Here is a 15,375-nt window from a genome sequence, read left to right on the forward strand (position 1 = left end):
TAGTTGTTCTTCCATGAGTGTATGTGAGAGCATTCGATACTCACTCCCAGGGGAGTTTGAGTACAGAATGCCATGGTGTTAACCACAGTCGTCATGTATACTAGCGTCCCCAAGCATGCTCATAAATTTGTGCAACTCAACCAACAAGCTCAAAAGTTCCCTTTTGACTCATTGACATGATAAAATACATTGTTTCTCTTCATCAAAATAAATTAATTTTACTTATTTTATTAATTTTTAAGTTTGTTTATAAAGTGATGGGTTTCATTATATATAACATTTTTATATGTACATGTCATTGTTTTGAAATTACAACAAAAAGGTAATGGACTTTTTTTAAATGTAAACTTAATCTTAAAAAACATATGTGTGCATGTGTCATGGTGTGTGTGTGTGTGTGTGTGTGTGTGTGTGTGTGTGTGTGTGTATGTGTGTGTGTGTGAACACCTGTGGGAGTGGTTCTCTCCTTCGACCATATAGGTCCCAGTGATTAAACTCAGGTCATTAGACTTGGCAGCAAGGTCCCTTCCCTGCTGAACCACCTCCATGGCTTCTACAATGGACTTCTTACAGAATCAGGTTTTCTTAGTTAACTCAGATGTTCACTGAACACTCACTGGACTTGCTTCTGGGTAAAGAGAACACAGGTAAAAAGTACTTTTTGTATCTTCATGGGATTAATTTGGCAAGGAAGCTTAGTTGCAGCAATGCATTAAACACGGAAGTGAAAAGCAAGTGAAAATACCCTGCATGGCCCAAGGAGAAAGGCGAGCCGCCTCGTCAGTCAGCATGCCCGCAGGCACAGCTTGTTCTGGGGCTGACCGCCAGTACTTCATTTAGGATTTCTGTATCAGTATTAGGCAGAGGAATTAGTTTATAGTAGTCTCTATTTGCAATATCCCCCCCCTTTTTTTTTCAGATTTGGAGGTCTGCATTATCTGGTCATGTTTTAAAAGTGAAAGATTTCTTCCTATGTCCACATGGTTCCAATGTCAGAACTATTGGCCTTGGAAGGTATGAAGACATTGCCTTGGCATTGTCAAGACCAACTTCTGCTTGCGCCTGGCTTTTGAATAACTCTTTACTCTCTTTCATAGTTACTTTCCTTTTACAATAAGGAGTTAAGTTAAGAAAAATGAGCTATTTGTTTATGCTCTACCAAATATGCATTCATATGTCTATGTGTACTTCTGCCCATTTACCTCTCCAGTGTAGTTCTAATGTTGGCGATGGTTTTCCTAATGAAGAATCTATTTTATTTTCTGTATTTTAAGATCTGCTTCCTTGGTTTAGTCTTAGTCTGTTCTTTTTATGCTTTCTATTTCATTAAAATTTACCTTTATTCTAATCAACTGCTTCTTTCTTTTTTTAAAATTTATTTATTTCATTTATGTGAGTCCACTGCCACTGTCCTCAGACACACCAGAAGAGGGCACCAGATCCCATTACAGATGGTTGTGAGCCACCATGTGGTGCTGGGAATTAAACTCAGGACCTCTGGAAGAGCAGTCAGTGCTGTTAACCACTGAGCCATCTCCCCAGTTTGCTTTCTTTCTTTTTTTTACTACAACTTTTACTACTTTACTACTTTTCAAACTACTTCTTGAGTGTAGTTGATTTCCATTTAAAGCAGTACTTTTCTGGGATCACACTATTAATCAATAATTGTGGGCGTTACTATTGAGCATTTTCACAATGATCTTGAATCTATGTGCTGCAGCTAAGGCTGGGAATGCACTTCCTGCTTGCAGCTGCAGTGCTGCTGAGCTTACGGGTGGAGGCCTTCATAAGTATCTGCTTTGTAATCGTTTTCTGTTTTTATTTCACTGTGAATGCAATTTGTACTGTCCGACTTTCTGGAATTTGTAGCCAGTTATAGAATCTAATTTGTAAACAGCGTCCACCACAGGAAAGGGGGCGCTCTGCTCTCAGGGGGTAGGGAGGTAAGAGTTCAGTCATTGGATGGTCTGCTTCAACTATTACTCAAACCTTTTAAACACATTCTTAAGTCTTTTTATCTTCCATGAACAGAGACAAGTCTTCTATTCTTACCTCTCTATTAATGTAGATTTCTGAGATTTCCCATAGCACATTCGATATGATGTACCTCTCAACCGGAATTTTTGTTTGGAACAGGGTTTTACTATGTATTCCAGGCTGTTCTGGAACTCATCATGAACACCGAACTGGCTTGGACTCAGAGACCCACCTGCCTCAGCCTCCTGAGAGCTGGGATTAAAGATGTGCACCATTACGCTCAGCTAAACTGTAGTCTTCTTATCAGAGTACTCTTCTTGCTTGCCACGTTTATTATTTTCTGCCTGGTTTTTAACTTAGTAAACCATGACACCATCATTTCTTCTACTTCAAGCATAAATAACCCAGCCTTAGGTAAAGACATGCATACACGTTCAAAGCATTGCACATCTGCAGGCTGGTCACAGAGGGAGCTGGTCCTAAGGGAGGTCCCTGCTCTAGTACTGAGTGCTAACCATGGTGGGTGTGACACCTAGGAAGGAGGGGGCATGGGAAAGAAGCAGGCATGTGTGAGGCTATTTCAATAACTCACACAGAGCTGTCTGTACCCATGCACATGGGCTGAATCCAATTCAGAGCCATTTTGATGAATAATCTGAGAGTTTCTCCAAAACTCAATTTGAAAATTCTTTCTTCTTCAAAACCTTTTTAAAACTTTAAAAACATTGGCATTTACGTTCAGAGCCAATATATATGATCTTAATTCTGTTGTTTGCTTCTAATCTCCCTGTCTGGTAGTTTGAAAAGAAACAAATACAGGCTTCCACCATCTGTTTTCTGATCACCAAACCCCTGTGGACTGTGTTTTGTGCAGGGCGTTTGTAAGAGCAACTGTCCTAAACACAAATCCTCCACAACCAGAGGGCTAAGGGCTGAAGTGCAAAGGGGAGAGCTCGGCGGCCATCCTGGTGGTGGTGAGGCGCAGTTTACCTCAACAGTGCAAGCGAGTCTGGGCATCTTAAAGCAAATAAGAGTTCTAAATAAAGTTTTAGAAGAAAATTACTCAGAATGTGCAGTGAGCTCTCCTGTGTTGATATGAGCATGTGAGAAAGGTCAAGAGAGATGTGACAAGAGCAGAAAGGGAAACAAACACAGGCGTTACCTAAGCATCGGGTTCTAATCCTGCCAGGAGACGCCGGGACAAAAAGTAAACAAGAACAAAGGAATTGGTGTTTAAGAAACTCATGCTATTCATACTTAATGTTTCAATTTAACCATATTTAACTTTAAAAAGTGTACACAGGCTAGATCTTGTTAAGCAAGTTCCTACCCAAATTAAGTTCGTTAGTTCCTTTTAATATATTCAATTATTCTCTTAAAAAAATCCTCAAATTCTCTGGGAGAAAAAAATTACCAACAGACAAAAAAAACCCCTTAAATATATTTTTAAAAGGATTAAATATATGTAAATTGAGAAAATTGCAAAGTATATTTTGTGTAATTTAGACGTTGTTTTTGAGAGTCAGAGTTGGAGAGACAGCAAGAACGGGCTAGCATACTCCCGTGCTTTCTTCCATCTCCCCCGGACTCGGAATAGCCGTGAGACACAGTGCACACGGCAGGCCCTTACCGAGGAGTGCCACCAGGGTGAGCAGGATCACGATATGCTTCTTTCCTTTTCTCTTATGGAAATACAGAAGGATGCAGAAAACTAGGATTTCTAAAATCTGAAAATTAAAAAGATTAAAGAAAAAGAGTAAGTCTCTCTACATAGTCTACAAGGTACCCCGAGTATGTGCTTGAATTTGCTGTGGTTCTCATGAGGGCTGGGGTGACTGAGGTTCCCAGGGCCAACTATAAGTGCAGGGCAGGGTCAGGACCCTCAGTCACCCAAAGCGCTTGAATACCACGTACCCATGAGTGACAACAAGCCCAGCTCTCCAACCGTGGCTCCCTGCCACTCCATCTCACTTGTCCAACTGTTTCCTGTTCATGTATGTGCTGAGCAGACATGCTGAGTTAGGTTGGCCAAGCTTCCTGTAGCCATGCCCCAGCGCAGAGGCTCCCAGCTCCTTCCTCCTTTGCCCTCTGCCAGCCTCCTTGCATGGCTGCAGTCTCTATTTTGTCTGAGTATCCTTGCCTTTCAAAACCTCTACCACTTGGCAGCTGTGGGCATTTGAATAGGAATGGCCCCATAGATTCATGTGCTAGAATGCCTGGCCCACACAGAGTAGAGTGTTAGGAGGTGTGGCCTTGTTGGGGGAAGTGTGTCACTGTGGAGGTGGGCTTTGAGGTCTCCTATGCTCCAGCCAGGCCTAGAGTGGGACACAGTCCCCTTCTCCTGCCTGTGGATCAGGACATAGAATTTTCAGCACTTTTTCTAGTATAATGTCTGCCTATGTGCCACCATGTTTTCCCGGCATGATGATAATGGATTAAACCTCTGAAACTATAAGCTAACTCTAATTAAATGCTTTCTTTTATAACACTTTCCATGGTCATGATGCCTCTTCACAGTAATAAAATCCCACTAAGAGAGCGGCCCAGAAGAATTTATTTACCTATAAAGAACATGTAGGGAAGTGGGTAGAAATCATATCACGTTATGAGAACTAAGTAGATCAGACTCAGAGGAAAGAAACAATCCAAATTGATTCAGGGAGTGAAAATACAAATTGGAACCAGCCATTCTTTTGCATGGATTTCTTATGGCTTTCTATCCTTTGTACATCACAAACCACATTTCTCCTGGGTATGTTTAGCTTCTGCTGCAGACCTCACAGATGGCCCACTGTGTGCCAACAATGATAGCCGTGTTCTCCCCTGCTCTTCCCCACTCTCTCACATTTCCGCTTCCATCGCTCCCTCGAGTTCTTTGCTATTCTCAGACTCAGAATGTCGCTTCAGCAATCTGGACAGAGCTGCCTTTGTGACCTTCGGGTGTTCCAGTCTCCTTCCACCTTTAATAGGAAGGCCTTAGGGCTGGGGAGATGGCTCAGTGGTTAAGAGCACTGGTTATTCTTCCAGAGGTCCTGAGTTCAATTCCCAGCACCCACATGGGTGGCTCATGGCCATCTGTAATGGGATCTGGTGCCCTCTTCTGGCCTGCAGGTGCACGTGCAGCAGAGCACTCACAAATAAAAAGACAAACATAAAAAAGATTGCAAGAGGTTAAAAAAGATTTTTAAAAAGTTTAAAAAACAAATTAACAAAACCCCAAAATAAATAAAACAAAAACCCAGTAAGGCCTTTTTATCCCAGTGTCCCTCAGTGCAGGGATCTGGCTTTCACTTAATCGTTACCAGGAGATGGAGGGCCCTTTCCCATGGCCTAGAGCATGGAACATTTGCTTCCATGCCTGCTCTAAATTTTGGTGAGGTAAAATATAGGTAGGTATAGCCAGTTCTAAAAATCATATAGATTCTTTTCCTCCTCAGATTCTAAATCTGTGGCTTCAGAACAAATAAAACATGAGTTTTCATTATTCACAGGATGATTATAGTGGCACTGGTTCTGCCTTTGTGTCACGAGGTCACACAGTTCTCAGGGAAAAGTATTCAAGTAGTATGAACAGTATCTATCCCTTTATACACTTTTCTCAGAAATGCTAGCTGCCTGTGGCTTTATGGGTTCCAGAATTCCACTAAGAAGCCTCGTTGCTGACTGACCCTGTGAACCCAGAGTGCACCACACTCGGGTTCTCCTTACACCAACTCACCTGTCCTTCCATGCTCAGGAGGCAGGTACTGTGATTATCTTCATTTCATGGGTGAAGAAACTGAGGCTTGTCATACATGTGGGGCATGTTAAAGATACCGCCTTTGGCATGCAGAATAACGCTGCCCAGCCTGAGGCCCAGGTTCTAAATCCCCAGAATGTTTGTTTACATTATGGCATATGCCACTGGGGTTTTACAGCTGAGGCTAAGGCTAGGGGCCTGAAATGGGAGGTGACCCTGGATGCTTCAAGCAGAAGCCCTGCAAACAGAAGCCACTGTATCAGAAAGGCTGGGCAAGCCTGTGCTGAGCACTGCTGAGGACCTGCAGGAGCTGGGAAGTGACAGGTTCCTTTCTGGAGGCCTGGGCAAGTAATGTGGTGGAAATAATAGAAAAGTGATTCAGGTTTTAATTCTTGAAGTCCTTTCCAAGAATTCATCTTCGAGATAAATTATCTGAATTGGTTTTGGAATTTTGTTTCACTTCTTTTTCTTTTTTTCCATCTCATTCTCTGTCCTCTCTCTTCTCCTTCCCCCTCTCTGTTTTTTGAGACACTATCTCTCTGCACAACCATGGTTAGCCTGGCCTACAACTCATTTTGTAGCCCAGGCTGGCCTTAAACTCACAGAGACCCACCTGCCACTGCCTCCACAGTGCTGGGATTAAAGGTGTGCACCACACCAAGCACTCAGGGGTTTCTCGACTGCTTCTCGGATCTAATTAGAATTTTATGGTACTAGTTGTCCCATTTCGGTGCTAAAGGAGTCAATGGTAGTCTAAACAGGTGAATTTCACCAATTTGAGTCTGAGTGCATTTCTTCTTTGTATGTGGCATATACATACATGTGTGTTTGTGTGTGCACTCATGTGTGTGTGCATGTGCTATGTGTGCACATTGATACGCATGTACATGTATGTATGTTGTGTATGTGTGCACATGTGTGTACATGTGTGTGTTTGCATGTGTATGTGTGTGCATGCTTATACATGTGTGCATGTTTGTGCTTGAATGTGAGTGCGTGTGGAAGTCAGATGGAATTACAGGGGGTTGTGTATTCACCTGAAGTGGGTGCTAGGAACTGAAGTCCTTTGCAAGAGCAGTATGTGCTTAAAACCACTGAGCCATCTTTCCAGCTCCATCCTTTTCCTTTTTTTTTCTGTCATCCAGATGACTTCTTTGTTTAACAGAAATAGGCTCTGTCAAAATCCTCTGTGGGTAGATTTGACCCTTGGTAGTCAGTTTACTGATCCTGCATAGGCAGTTTAGTGACATGTTCGAGTGTGCTCTCCAGAGAAAGGCAGCCTTGCTTGGAGGTCTGACTCTCTGAATTTGAATTCATTGACTTTGGCCAAGCTATTGGATCTCTCGCTAGGCCCCAGTGTCGTCTTCTGGGAGGTGAAGAAGACAACATGCCCATGCACGGGACTGCTGCAAGGTGAAGTGTAGCATGAGACCAGAGCTGTGCGCAGGCCTTGCCTGCTGTCAGAGTGGTCTACTGCTCACGTCCTGCTGCAGGCACCGTGCTGTTTTCATCCAGACAACAGAGCAACGGGATCTCATGCAAGAGCTGTTTAACAGAAACCCAGTTTTCTTCCTCTGGGGTCACAGCACCAGGTGGTGGGTGTTCAATCAGCTTTGTCAGAACTGCAGACTTAATAACCACCATTGGAGCCCAGATTTACTCCAAATGACAAGTTTGGCCCTGCTGCTGCTTATTTGAGGAGAGAAAATGAGCACTGTATAGATTATCATGGGAAGGATTTTATGTTCAGAACAGAGGTTTCAATTTGAGTAGTTTATTGGAAAGTCTGGGTGGGCAAAACAGCCACTGCCAAGCCTGCCAAAGAGTATGATGTAATTGAGGCTTAGGGCTGTACTTCCTAGGATGGCTACAAAGAACACCTTAACAGGTGGATTGCTCAAGGAATGGTTCTACAGCTCCTTGGCCGAAGAGGACATATGGGACTAAGGAAAGCAAACCCTCTCCTTCCTTAGGGACGCTAGCTGTTAGCCCATTTACACACATGACAGATCCCTCAGGGGACATGTTCTGTATCTTTACAAATTCCTCTGAACTTGAGACCCCATCGAGCCTTGACTTTTGAGGTTTTGCTGAAGAGAAGTACTCCTCTTAGCAGAGGAGCCTGGTGAAGTTGGGCCAGTGGTGAGCAGAGAGCACTTCCTTCTCCCCTGCTCGCAATGACACCAGACTTCTCAAATCCCTTTTCTGCACAAGGGCATCAAGCAGGGGGAAGGCTCCTGGCCTTGTGACAAGGCCTCCACTTTCACAGAGAGCAGGAAATAACACAGTCACCTATGGTCCATGGAAACACATAGGTGAGAGCTGAGATGCTCTGCGTAACCTTACAATTCCTTGGAGGTAAGTGAAAAACTGATCAAGACTTTTGAATATTTTTATTAATTTGATATGTGATTCTCAGTCCTGAAAAGCAATTCAGATGCTGTATTTATACTTGGTGTAATACAGAAACATATGAATGACTTATTAGTCATTCATTAGCCATTAGGCAAATTAGTCTTTTGGGATTAGTGTTGGCATAAGATCTTGCTACGTATCCCAGCGTGGCCCTGAACATGTGATCCTTCTTCCTAGGCTTCCCAAGTGGCTTTGATTCCACTCACGTGCCACCACACCTAGCTCACAAAATAGTCTTAATGTAATTATGAACTTTGTAAAAACAAAACACCAAATTCAATAAAACTCCCACCTAATCTACCGCATCTGAAAATTAAACATTGGCTATTAAGATATTCAACATATTTAATCCAAAATTCAGGTTGAAGGTGTTAGCATAGAACTGATCACTCCCATAGTTCTTAGAGATGCAGTTACAAAATGGATTAGATTCTAAACTAGAATGAAAGTCCCCTAACGGTAAAAGTGCTGCTCAATTGTAATTATTATTAAAGAATTATTTTTTGCTATCTTACAAATACCTGGATGTAGTTAAACTTTTCTGTGTGGAATTTATTTTAAATAGACTTCATTAATATAATATGGCTTTTAGAAGTAGAGGTCTCTTCTAGGATTATAAAGTTTTGTCTATAAGAATTTCTCTCTATTACCCAGGTTACAATACGTACTGTACTATACTATACTATGCTATGCTATGCTATGCTATGCTATACTATGCTATGCTATGCTATGCTATGCTATACTATACTATGCTATACTCTGCTATGCTATGCTATACTATGCTATGCTATGCTATGCTATGCTATGCTATGCTATGCTATACAGTATGTTGAATGAGCGAGTATAACTGAATGTTAGAGCTAGCTTGAGGCCATCTAGCTGTGAGGGTTGTGATGAGAGTGTAACTAGGAGGAGTTGGGGAAGACAGGGAGTTGTAGTCAATTGTATACATGCATGCAAGTCTAAAAGATTAAAAATATTATATTAAAAACTAGCCTTAGAAAATAGCAAAATGTAATTAAATTTACAGCATTTTTATTCATCTCCAGGTTTAACAAATGGTTTGTGGGCAGGGCCTCCATCTCAGTATTAGTAAATTACCTACAGTGTGTACATGCTCTGGTTTCAATCTCTAGTACCATGAAGGGGGGAAAAGAAAAGCGAACATTTAAAAAGTCGGTTTTGTCTGCTTTAGATGTATTTTCTGGTACTAAAAGCCATACAAGATATGTCATCACTAAACCATGCAGTTATTCCAGGAAAGAAGGCTTGATGCATCTTTAATCTCCAGAGCATCTAACTCAGGCTATTAATTTTCTGGTCACAGGCTTTGTCACTCTTTTGTTACTGGATGAAGCATTTGTTTTGCCTGTAGGCAAAAAATCATAATGTGTTGGTCGGATTTCAAGCCTGCACTACCATGACATACTCAATAAAGTGTGAGGCGCAGAAGAAAATCAGAGATTAAGCTCCTTCTAGTGTTTAGAGTTGATTAATGAAAGCTGTGGTAGTTAAATGACGTGGTGAGGGACACATAGAAAAATAAATAGGGCAGAGTGAAGGTACAGACTCTGAAGCCCTGGAAAGGCCGACTTGAGTTGGGAAGCTCAACGCCCAGAACTGAGGCACGGGCAGGGGCTAAGGAGGCATTGCGAAGTGACAGGGTAGAAACCATGGCTATCAACATATCAGAAACACGTGCTTCTTTAGGAGGTCATCGAGTGATGGGCTGTCCGATTGACTGATGAACCAATAACTCTCCTGTTACAGGGCGTTGTTGGAATAGAGGACAGATAAATAAATAATTAAGTCATAATGTGACCTGTAAAAAGTACAGGGAATGGAGAAACTAGCTCTGTAATATTTCCACAGAAGAGGCTGCATCCAAATTGCATTCATGAGGGTAAGTTTGTAGGAAGCAGGAGGGGTTATAGGTCAGAGGAGGCAAAGCACTTTCTTGGCAGAGGAACCACGGGCACAATGGAACCAGGTAGTCATATGGGTGTAAGGGTGATGGCTGCAGCTGAGGTGATGGCTGCAGCTGTGGTGAGGCCTGCAGCTGTGGTGATACCTGCAGCTGTGGTGAAGCCTGAAGCTGAGGTGATGGCTGCAGCTGTGGTGAGGCCCTCAACTGTGGTGAGGCCCTCAGTTGTGGTGATGGCTGCAGCTGTGGTGATACCTGCAGCTGTGGTGAAGCCTGCAGCTGTGGTGATGGCTGCAGCTGTGGTGAAGCCTGCAGCTGTGGTGATGGCTGCAGCTGTGGTGGGGCCTGAAGCTGTGGTGAGGCCTAAAGCTGTGGCAAGGTCTGTAGCTGTGGTGAGGCCCTCAACTGTGGTGAGGCCCTCAGTTGTGGTGAAGCCTGCAGCTGTGGTGATGGCTGCAGCTGTGGTGAGGCCTGCAGCTGTGGTGAGGCCTGCAGCTGTGGTGAAGTACTGATGAGGACCAGCAGGGAACACTGTGCTATTTAAGGCACTGCTGGCACAGCCATAGAAATAGATGGTGACAGCTTGGATTAACGCAATGGCAATGGGAAAATAAAATAGGGGTCAAGATTGATGATTGAATTTTATGAAACAATAAGACATCAACAAAAAAGCATTTCTACTGACTCTGGAGTATTCCACAGATACTTGTGATAATTCCTAGAATATATTTATTGAAAATGTTAAGTATTAAAAATATACAGAATAAAAAAAAATTGGGGTCAAGAGCAAGAGACTTTATAACATGGAAGGATGGAGACTGAGGAACCGAGCTGTGAGAGGTGTCAGGTGTAGCTCGGGTTTCCAACAAGGCAGACCAACACACAAAAAAGATGAGAGGGTTTGGAGGCAAAATACTGGGTTCAGATTCTAATATTCACACTTGAGGAAGCTATGGAATGTTCCTGAAGCAATGAGTAATGAATGAACAGGGAGTGAATGCAGAGGAGTCAGGAGACCTGGGCAGGATTGCTGGGTGTGGACTGCAGGGAGGGGCTGTGTGAACATGGCCTCTGTGCTGGCTAGGTGTTTGCTTGCCTGTTTGTTTTTAAATCAACTTGGTACAAACTAGAGTTGAGTGGGAGGGACCCTCAATTGAGGAGTCTGGTCCATCACATTGGCCTAGGGGCAGGACTGTGGAGGCCCTTGCTTAATTAATGACTAATGGGAGTGACTCAAGCCAGTGTAGCAGTCGCACCCCTGGGCAGTGATCTGTATTGTGTAAGAAAGTAAACTGAGAGCAAATGGTAAGCAAACAGTAAGCAGGTTCCTCTGCTCCTCCATGTTCCCTCTCCATTTCCTATCTAAGGAAATCTCTCACCTAGTCTCCCTCTGTAAACTGTAAGCCAAGTAACCCTCTCCTCCACACTTGCTTTTAGTCCTGGTGTTTATCGCAGCAACAGAAAATAGAAAGAAATGTAAAATATACCGAGAGGTGATGAAGAGAGGCACTCCGGATGGGCATGAGGTAGACGCTGTTCATGAATTCTCTCTCTCTCCCTTTCCCCCTGCCTCTCCCTCTCTCCTTCTTTTCTCCCTTCCTCCTTCTGTTCTTTCTCAGCAATATATGGAGAGAGATATGCTAGATGTAATGAGAAAGGGGTACATGGGAGCTAGAAAGTGGGTGACTTGGAAGGCTACAGGATGGTTAATGGTGTGTAGTATATGAATACTTAAAAAAACACAGAAATTAACTACTTTCCTATGGCATCAGAGAAGGAATAAAGAGGAGACAGCAGAGAATATTTATAGATATTTGTGTTCCAGGGGTCAGGATTATGTCAGAGATAGTGAGACAGAGAACTCTTGTCATGTAGATGGCTGAGTTACACTTAGGGGCAAAGTTTGCCTGTAAAACCTGTAAACACCCACACCATGTTTTTACTACTAAGTCTGTAGAGTAGGGTAATTTGGTTTTTAGAGCAGAGGACTATCAGGCACCTTTCTGAGGTCACTTCTAATTCTAAGAAGCTCCAGAATTAGTACAAGTCTCTAGGCTGGATTCTTCATTATCAAATTTACAAGATTTTTGCCAAACTAATTCTTAGGTAAATACTCAGGTAGAAAATTCCAGTTTTTTTCTACTACTTGCCCTTTCTATAATGTTCTTTTTCTCCAGCCTTAGCTGTGTTCTGTAGCAAGTCACATATCTACTGCTTTGATCCATTTTTTTCTTTAGACTTACCAGATGCAGCTAGTGTATCAAATAAGCATCTCAATTAATGTCTTCAAATACCTATTACACCAGCTCCCTCCTTCCTCCCTCCCCCCTTTCCCCCCCTTCCCCCTCGCATCCCTTGGGACTGCACACTGCTCTTGCTTTGACCTCATGAGGACTTTTTGGGAAGATGCTTCAACAGTGACTTAATGTCTCACAGCCTTCAATACTGATCACGTACACTTTAGTAAATCACTGTGTTGAGAAGAAAGGGTTGCATGGGTTTCCTAACACTGTAGCTACCAACAGTCTAGAGAATATGCTTTAGAAACAGTAAAATATTTAGAACTCTTACCACGTAGACCAGGAACTGCCACCCAACAAAGTAATACTGTATTGTTCTTGCTGAGATAGCCTGGGTGATGTTTGGAGCAAAGTTCACCAATAAATATGTTCCTGCAAATGCTAGTGTCATACCTTTGAATAAAAAAGAAAAGACAAGCCAAAATTAAAAAAAAAACAAAGTTTTCCTTTTTCTTCTTTCCAGTTGGGACAGGGTCTTGCTATATAGTCTTAGCTGATTTGGACCCCATTCTGTACTACAGGCTGGCCTTGAACTTCTCCTGACTCAGTCTCCTAAATATTGTGATTGCAGGTTTGCATTATCAGCATGGGTACCTTAAAGCTTTTCTTGATACAAGAATCATCTAGAAGGATATGTTATTTGTTAAAATGTGGGCAGTTCTCCTCCCCGCCCCCCCAAGTGGTCCCATTAAAATACAAGTCACCAAACTGTCTCTAAAGAGTACCACATCCTTAAAGGAGAATAAAGTCCAGGGAGTAGACAGAGCATGACATAACTTCAGACTTTCTCTGTTGTTCCAGGTGAATTAGTCCTATCTTCTTCAGGGAAGTTTCCCCAAAGACAGGAGGATCAGAACATGCACACACGGAGAGGTAAGGGCACAGTCAGACTGTTTCCACACCGTGCTGTTCACAGCAGATCTACATAGATCTAGGTCCATCTCTAGTAGATAGATGTGCTGGGACTAGAGGGTAGGGAAGTCCACCTTATGATGACCTGCTCTCTACTCACTCCTTCCTGGAGCCTGTGAGCTTGGGCAAAGGGCACGTTAACTGCTGTCACTGATGGTAGTCCTCCCAGAAGTAACTTTGGTGAGAAGGACCTCCTCATTGCAGAGTCCCAATACTTTACTAGGATCTAGAAACCCAGGTTAGCTTAGTAAAGATAGACCACACCATAAACTTAATTATTATTTGGTCATGATTGTCGCACTTGTACAATAAAACAACTATCAAGCGAACCCTTGCTTTTAATAGCAGGGAGACCAATTGTTTTGGAAGGGAGAAAGGCAATCCATAAAGTACAAACTAATTTTTTATAGACCAGAATGGACGACATGAAAGTAATATTGTGATCAATATTAAATTGTGGTAATACTAAAAATATAGTTTAATAAAAGGGGCTGGGAAGACGGTTCAGTGGGTAGAGTGTTTGTTGCTCAAATATGATAGCTGAATTCAAATTCCTAGCACCCCCATAACAAGCTGGTGTGGCCCTGGACACCCGTAACCCCTGTCCTGTGGGGTGGAGACAGGAGGATGTACTAGGGCCTGCTGGTAGGCGGCCAAGCTCTAAGTTCAGTGGAAAATACTGTTTCAGGAGAATAAGACGGAATGGTAGAGCAGGGGGCCTGATGTCCTCCTCAGACCTCCATCCTCATGCATTTACACATATGCACATAGACCACACACCATACCCTATACACAGTGCAGAGAAGACACTGTCTGAAATGCTGTTACATAACTTAATGTTTATAAAATATCATTGAGAAATGATTACAGTAGCCCTCTTGTCTGCAGGAATACAGTCCACTGTGCCTAGAATCTCAGAAAGTACCAACATTTGTTTGTACATTTACAATGGTATGATAATGCTTACATTATAATTAGGCAGGATAAATAATGAACAATAACAAAAAAGCAATCTACTTTAACAGGTTACTTAAAACATACAAATTGATTACTTTTGCAATTTTCTATTGAACATTTTTGGACTACAGTTGACCACAAGTCACTAAATCTACACATTTAGCAAATATGTTTGCAAGGGCAGACTGTTTACTATTATATAATTATATTGTTACAACATACATTATAAATAAATCCTATAACATAAAACAATACAATGTATAATGTATAATCTTTATTTTTTTTCTAATAAAAGAGTTATATTTATTGATAATTTTGTCAAAAAAGGATTTGGTTTCAAATTATGAAATTACTCTATAATGTTCAAAGACTAACACCACAATAAAATTCACAGTGAATGTATACCACAAATTCAAATATTCCACCAAGATAAACTATATAAATCATATATAACAGGTTTGTGTAAGAATAGTTATTATTTGAGCTTAAATGTTTATATTTTAAAATATTGTTTAATAAGTTTGAAAATGAAATTTACATCATTAATAATTAGTGGTGTCAGATTAAGGTTAGGTGAAAATTTTTTCATAGTTTCTATTTAATATAACTACTCATGATGAATAATAGAGTCACTTCTGAGTAAAATATTTCCAACTAATATCAAGCACATGGCTACCCTGTGGGAATTCACTTTTAATGACTTAGGTTTCAGCACTGTTTAAATTCTTATAACTATATTTCTCTTTTTGAATTAATATTTCTTGATAAATACACATAAAGCAATTAGCCTATCAAGTTAGTCTGGTGCATGGATCTATTTAATTCAAGGTTTGAACTCGTACTAAATGATTTGCTCTATTGTTTACCTTTGTAAGGTTTACAGTTTGAATTCTATGCTGTGTTTGAAGATATGATTTCTGTGAAGACATATCCACCTCCTTTACATTAGTAATGTTTGTCTCCTGAATGGATTCTGTGATGACCTTGAAGAGATGAGGGCCAGGAAAAGAATTTCCCACATTCATTCCATTTATAAGGCTGCTTTTCAGGATGGAATTTTGATGAACTTGGAGAGTTGAAGAACAGGAAAAAGACATGACAACTTTTTTCCTTCATGGAGATTACCTTTTCTATGGATTCTGTAGTGAACT

The 15,375-nt window shown here is 41.7% G+C and overlaps 1 protein-coding gene across 1 annotated transcript in view; it reads right to left on the reverse strand.

Annotated features, from left to right (window-relative positions):
- Positions 1-15,375, reverse strand: part of Nipal2 (NIPA like domain containing 2) — a 92,308-nt gene that overhangs the window by 13,286 nt on the left and 63,647 nt on the right. Inside the window, exons 4-5 of the mRNA XM_032885334.1 lie at positions 12,627-12,748; positions 3,608-3,704 (exon numbers count right to left, since the gene is read on the reverse strand). Of these exons, the coding sequence (XP_032741225.1) occupies positions 3,608-3,704; positions 12,627-12,748 (219 nt within the window). The remainder of the gene's footprint in view (positions 1-3,607; positions 3,705-12,626; positions 12,749-15,375) is intronic.

The sequence above is a fragment of the Rattus rattus genome, chromosome 1, assembly GCF_011064425.1.
Source record: "Rattus rattus isolate New Zealand chromosome 1, Rrattus_CSIRO_v1, whole genome shotgun sequence".
Lineage (NCBI taxonomy): Eukaryota > Metazoa > Chordata > Mammalia > Rodentia > Muridae > Rattus > Rattus rattus.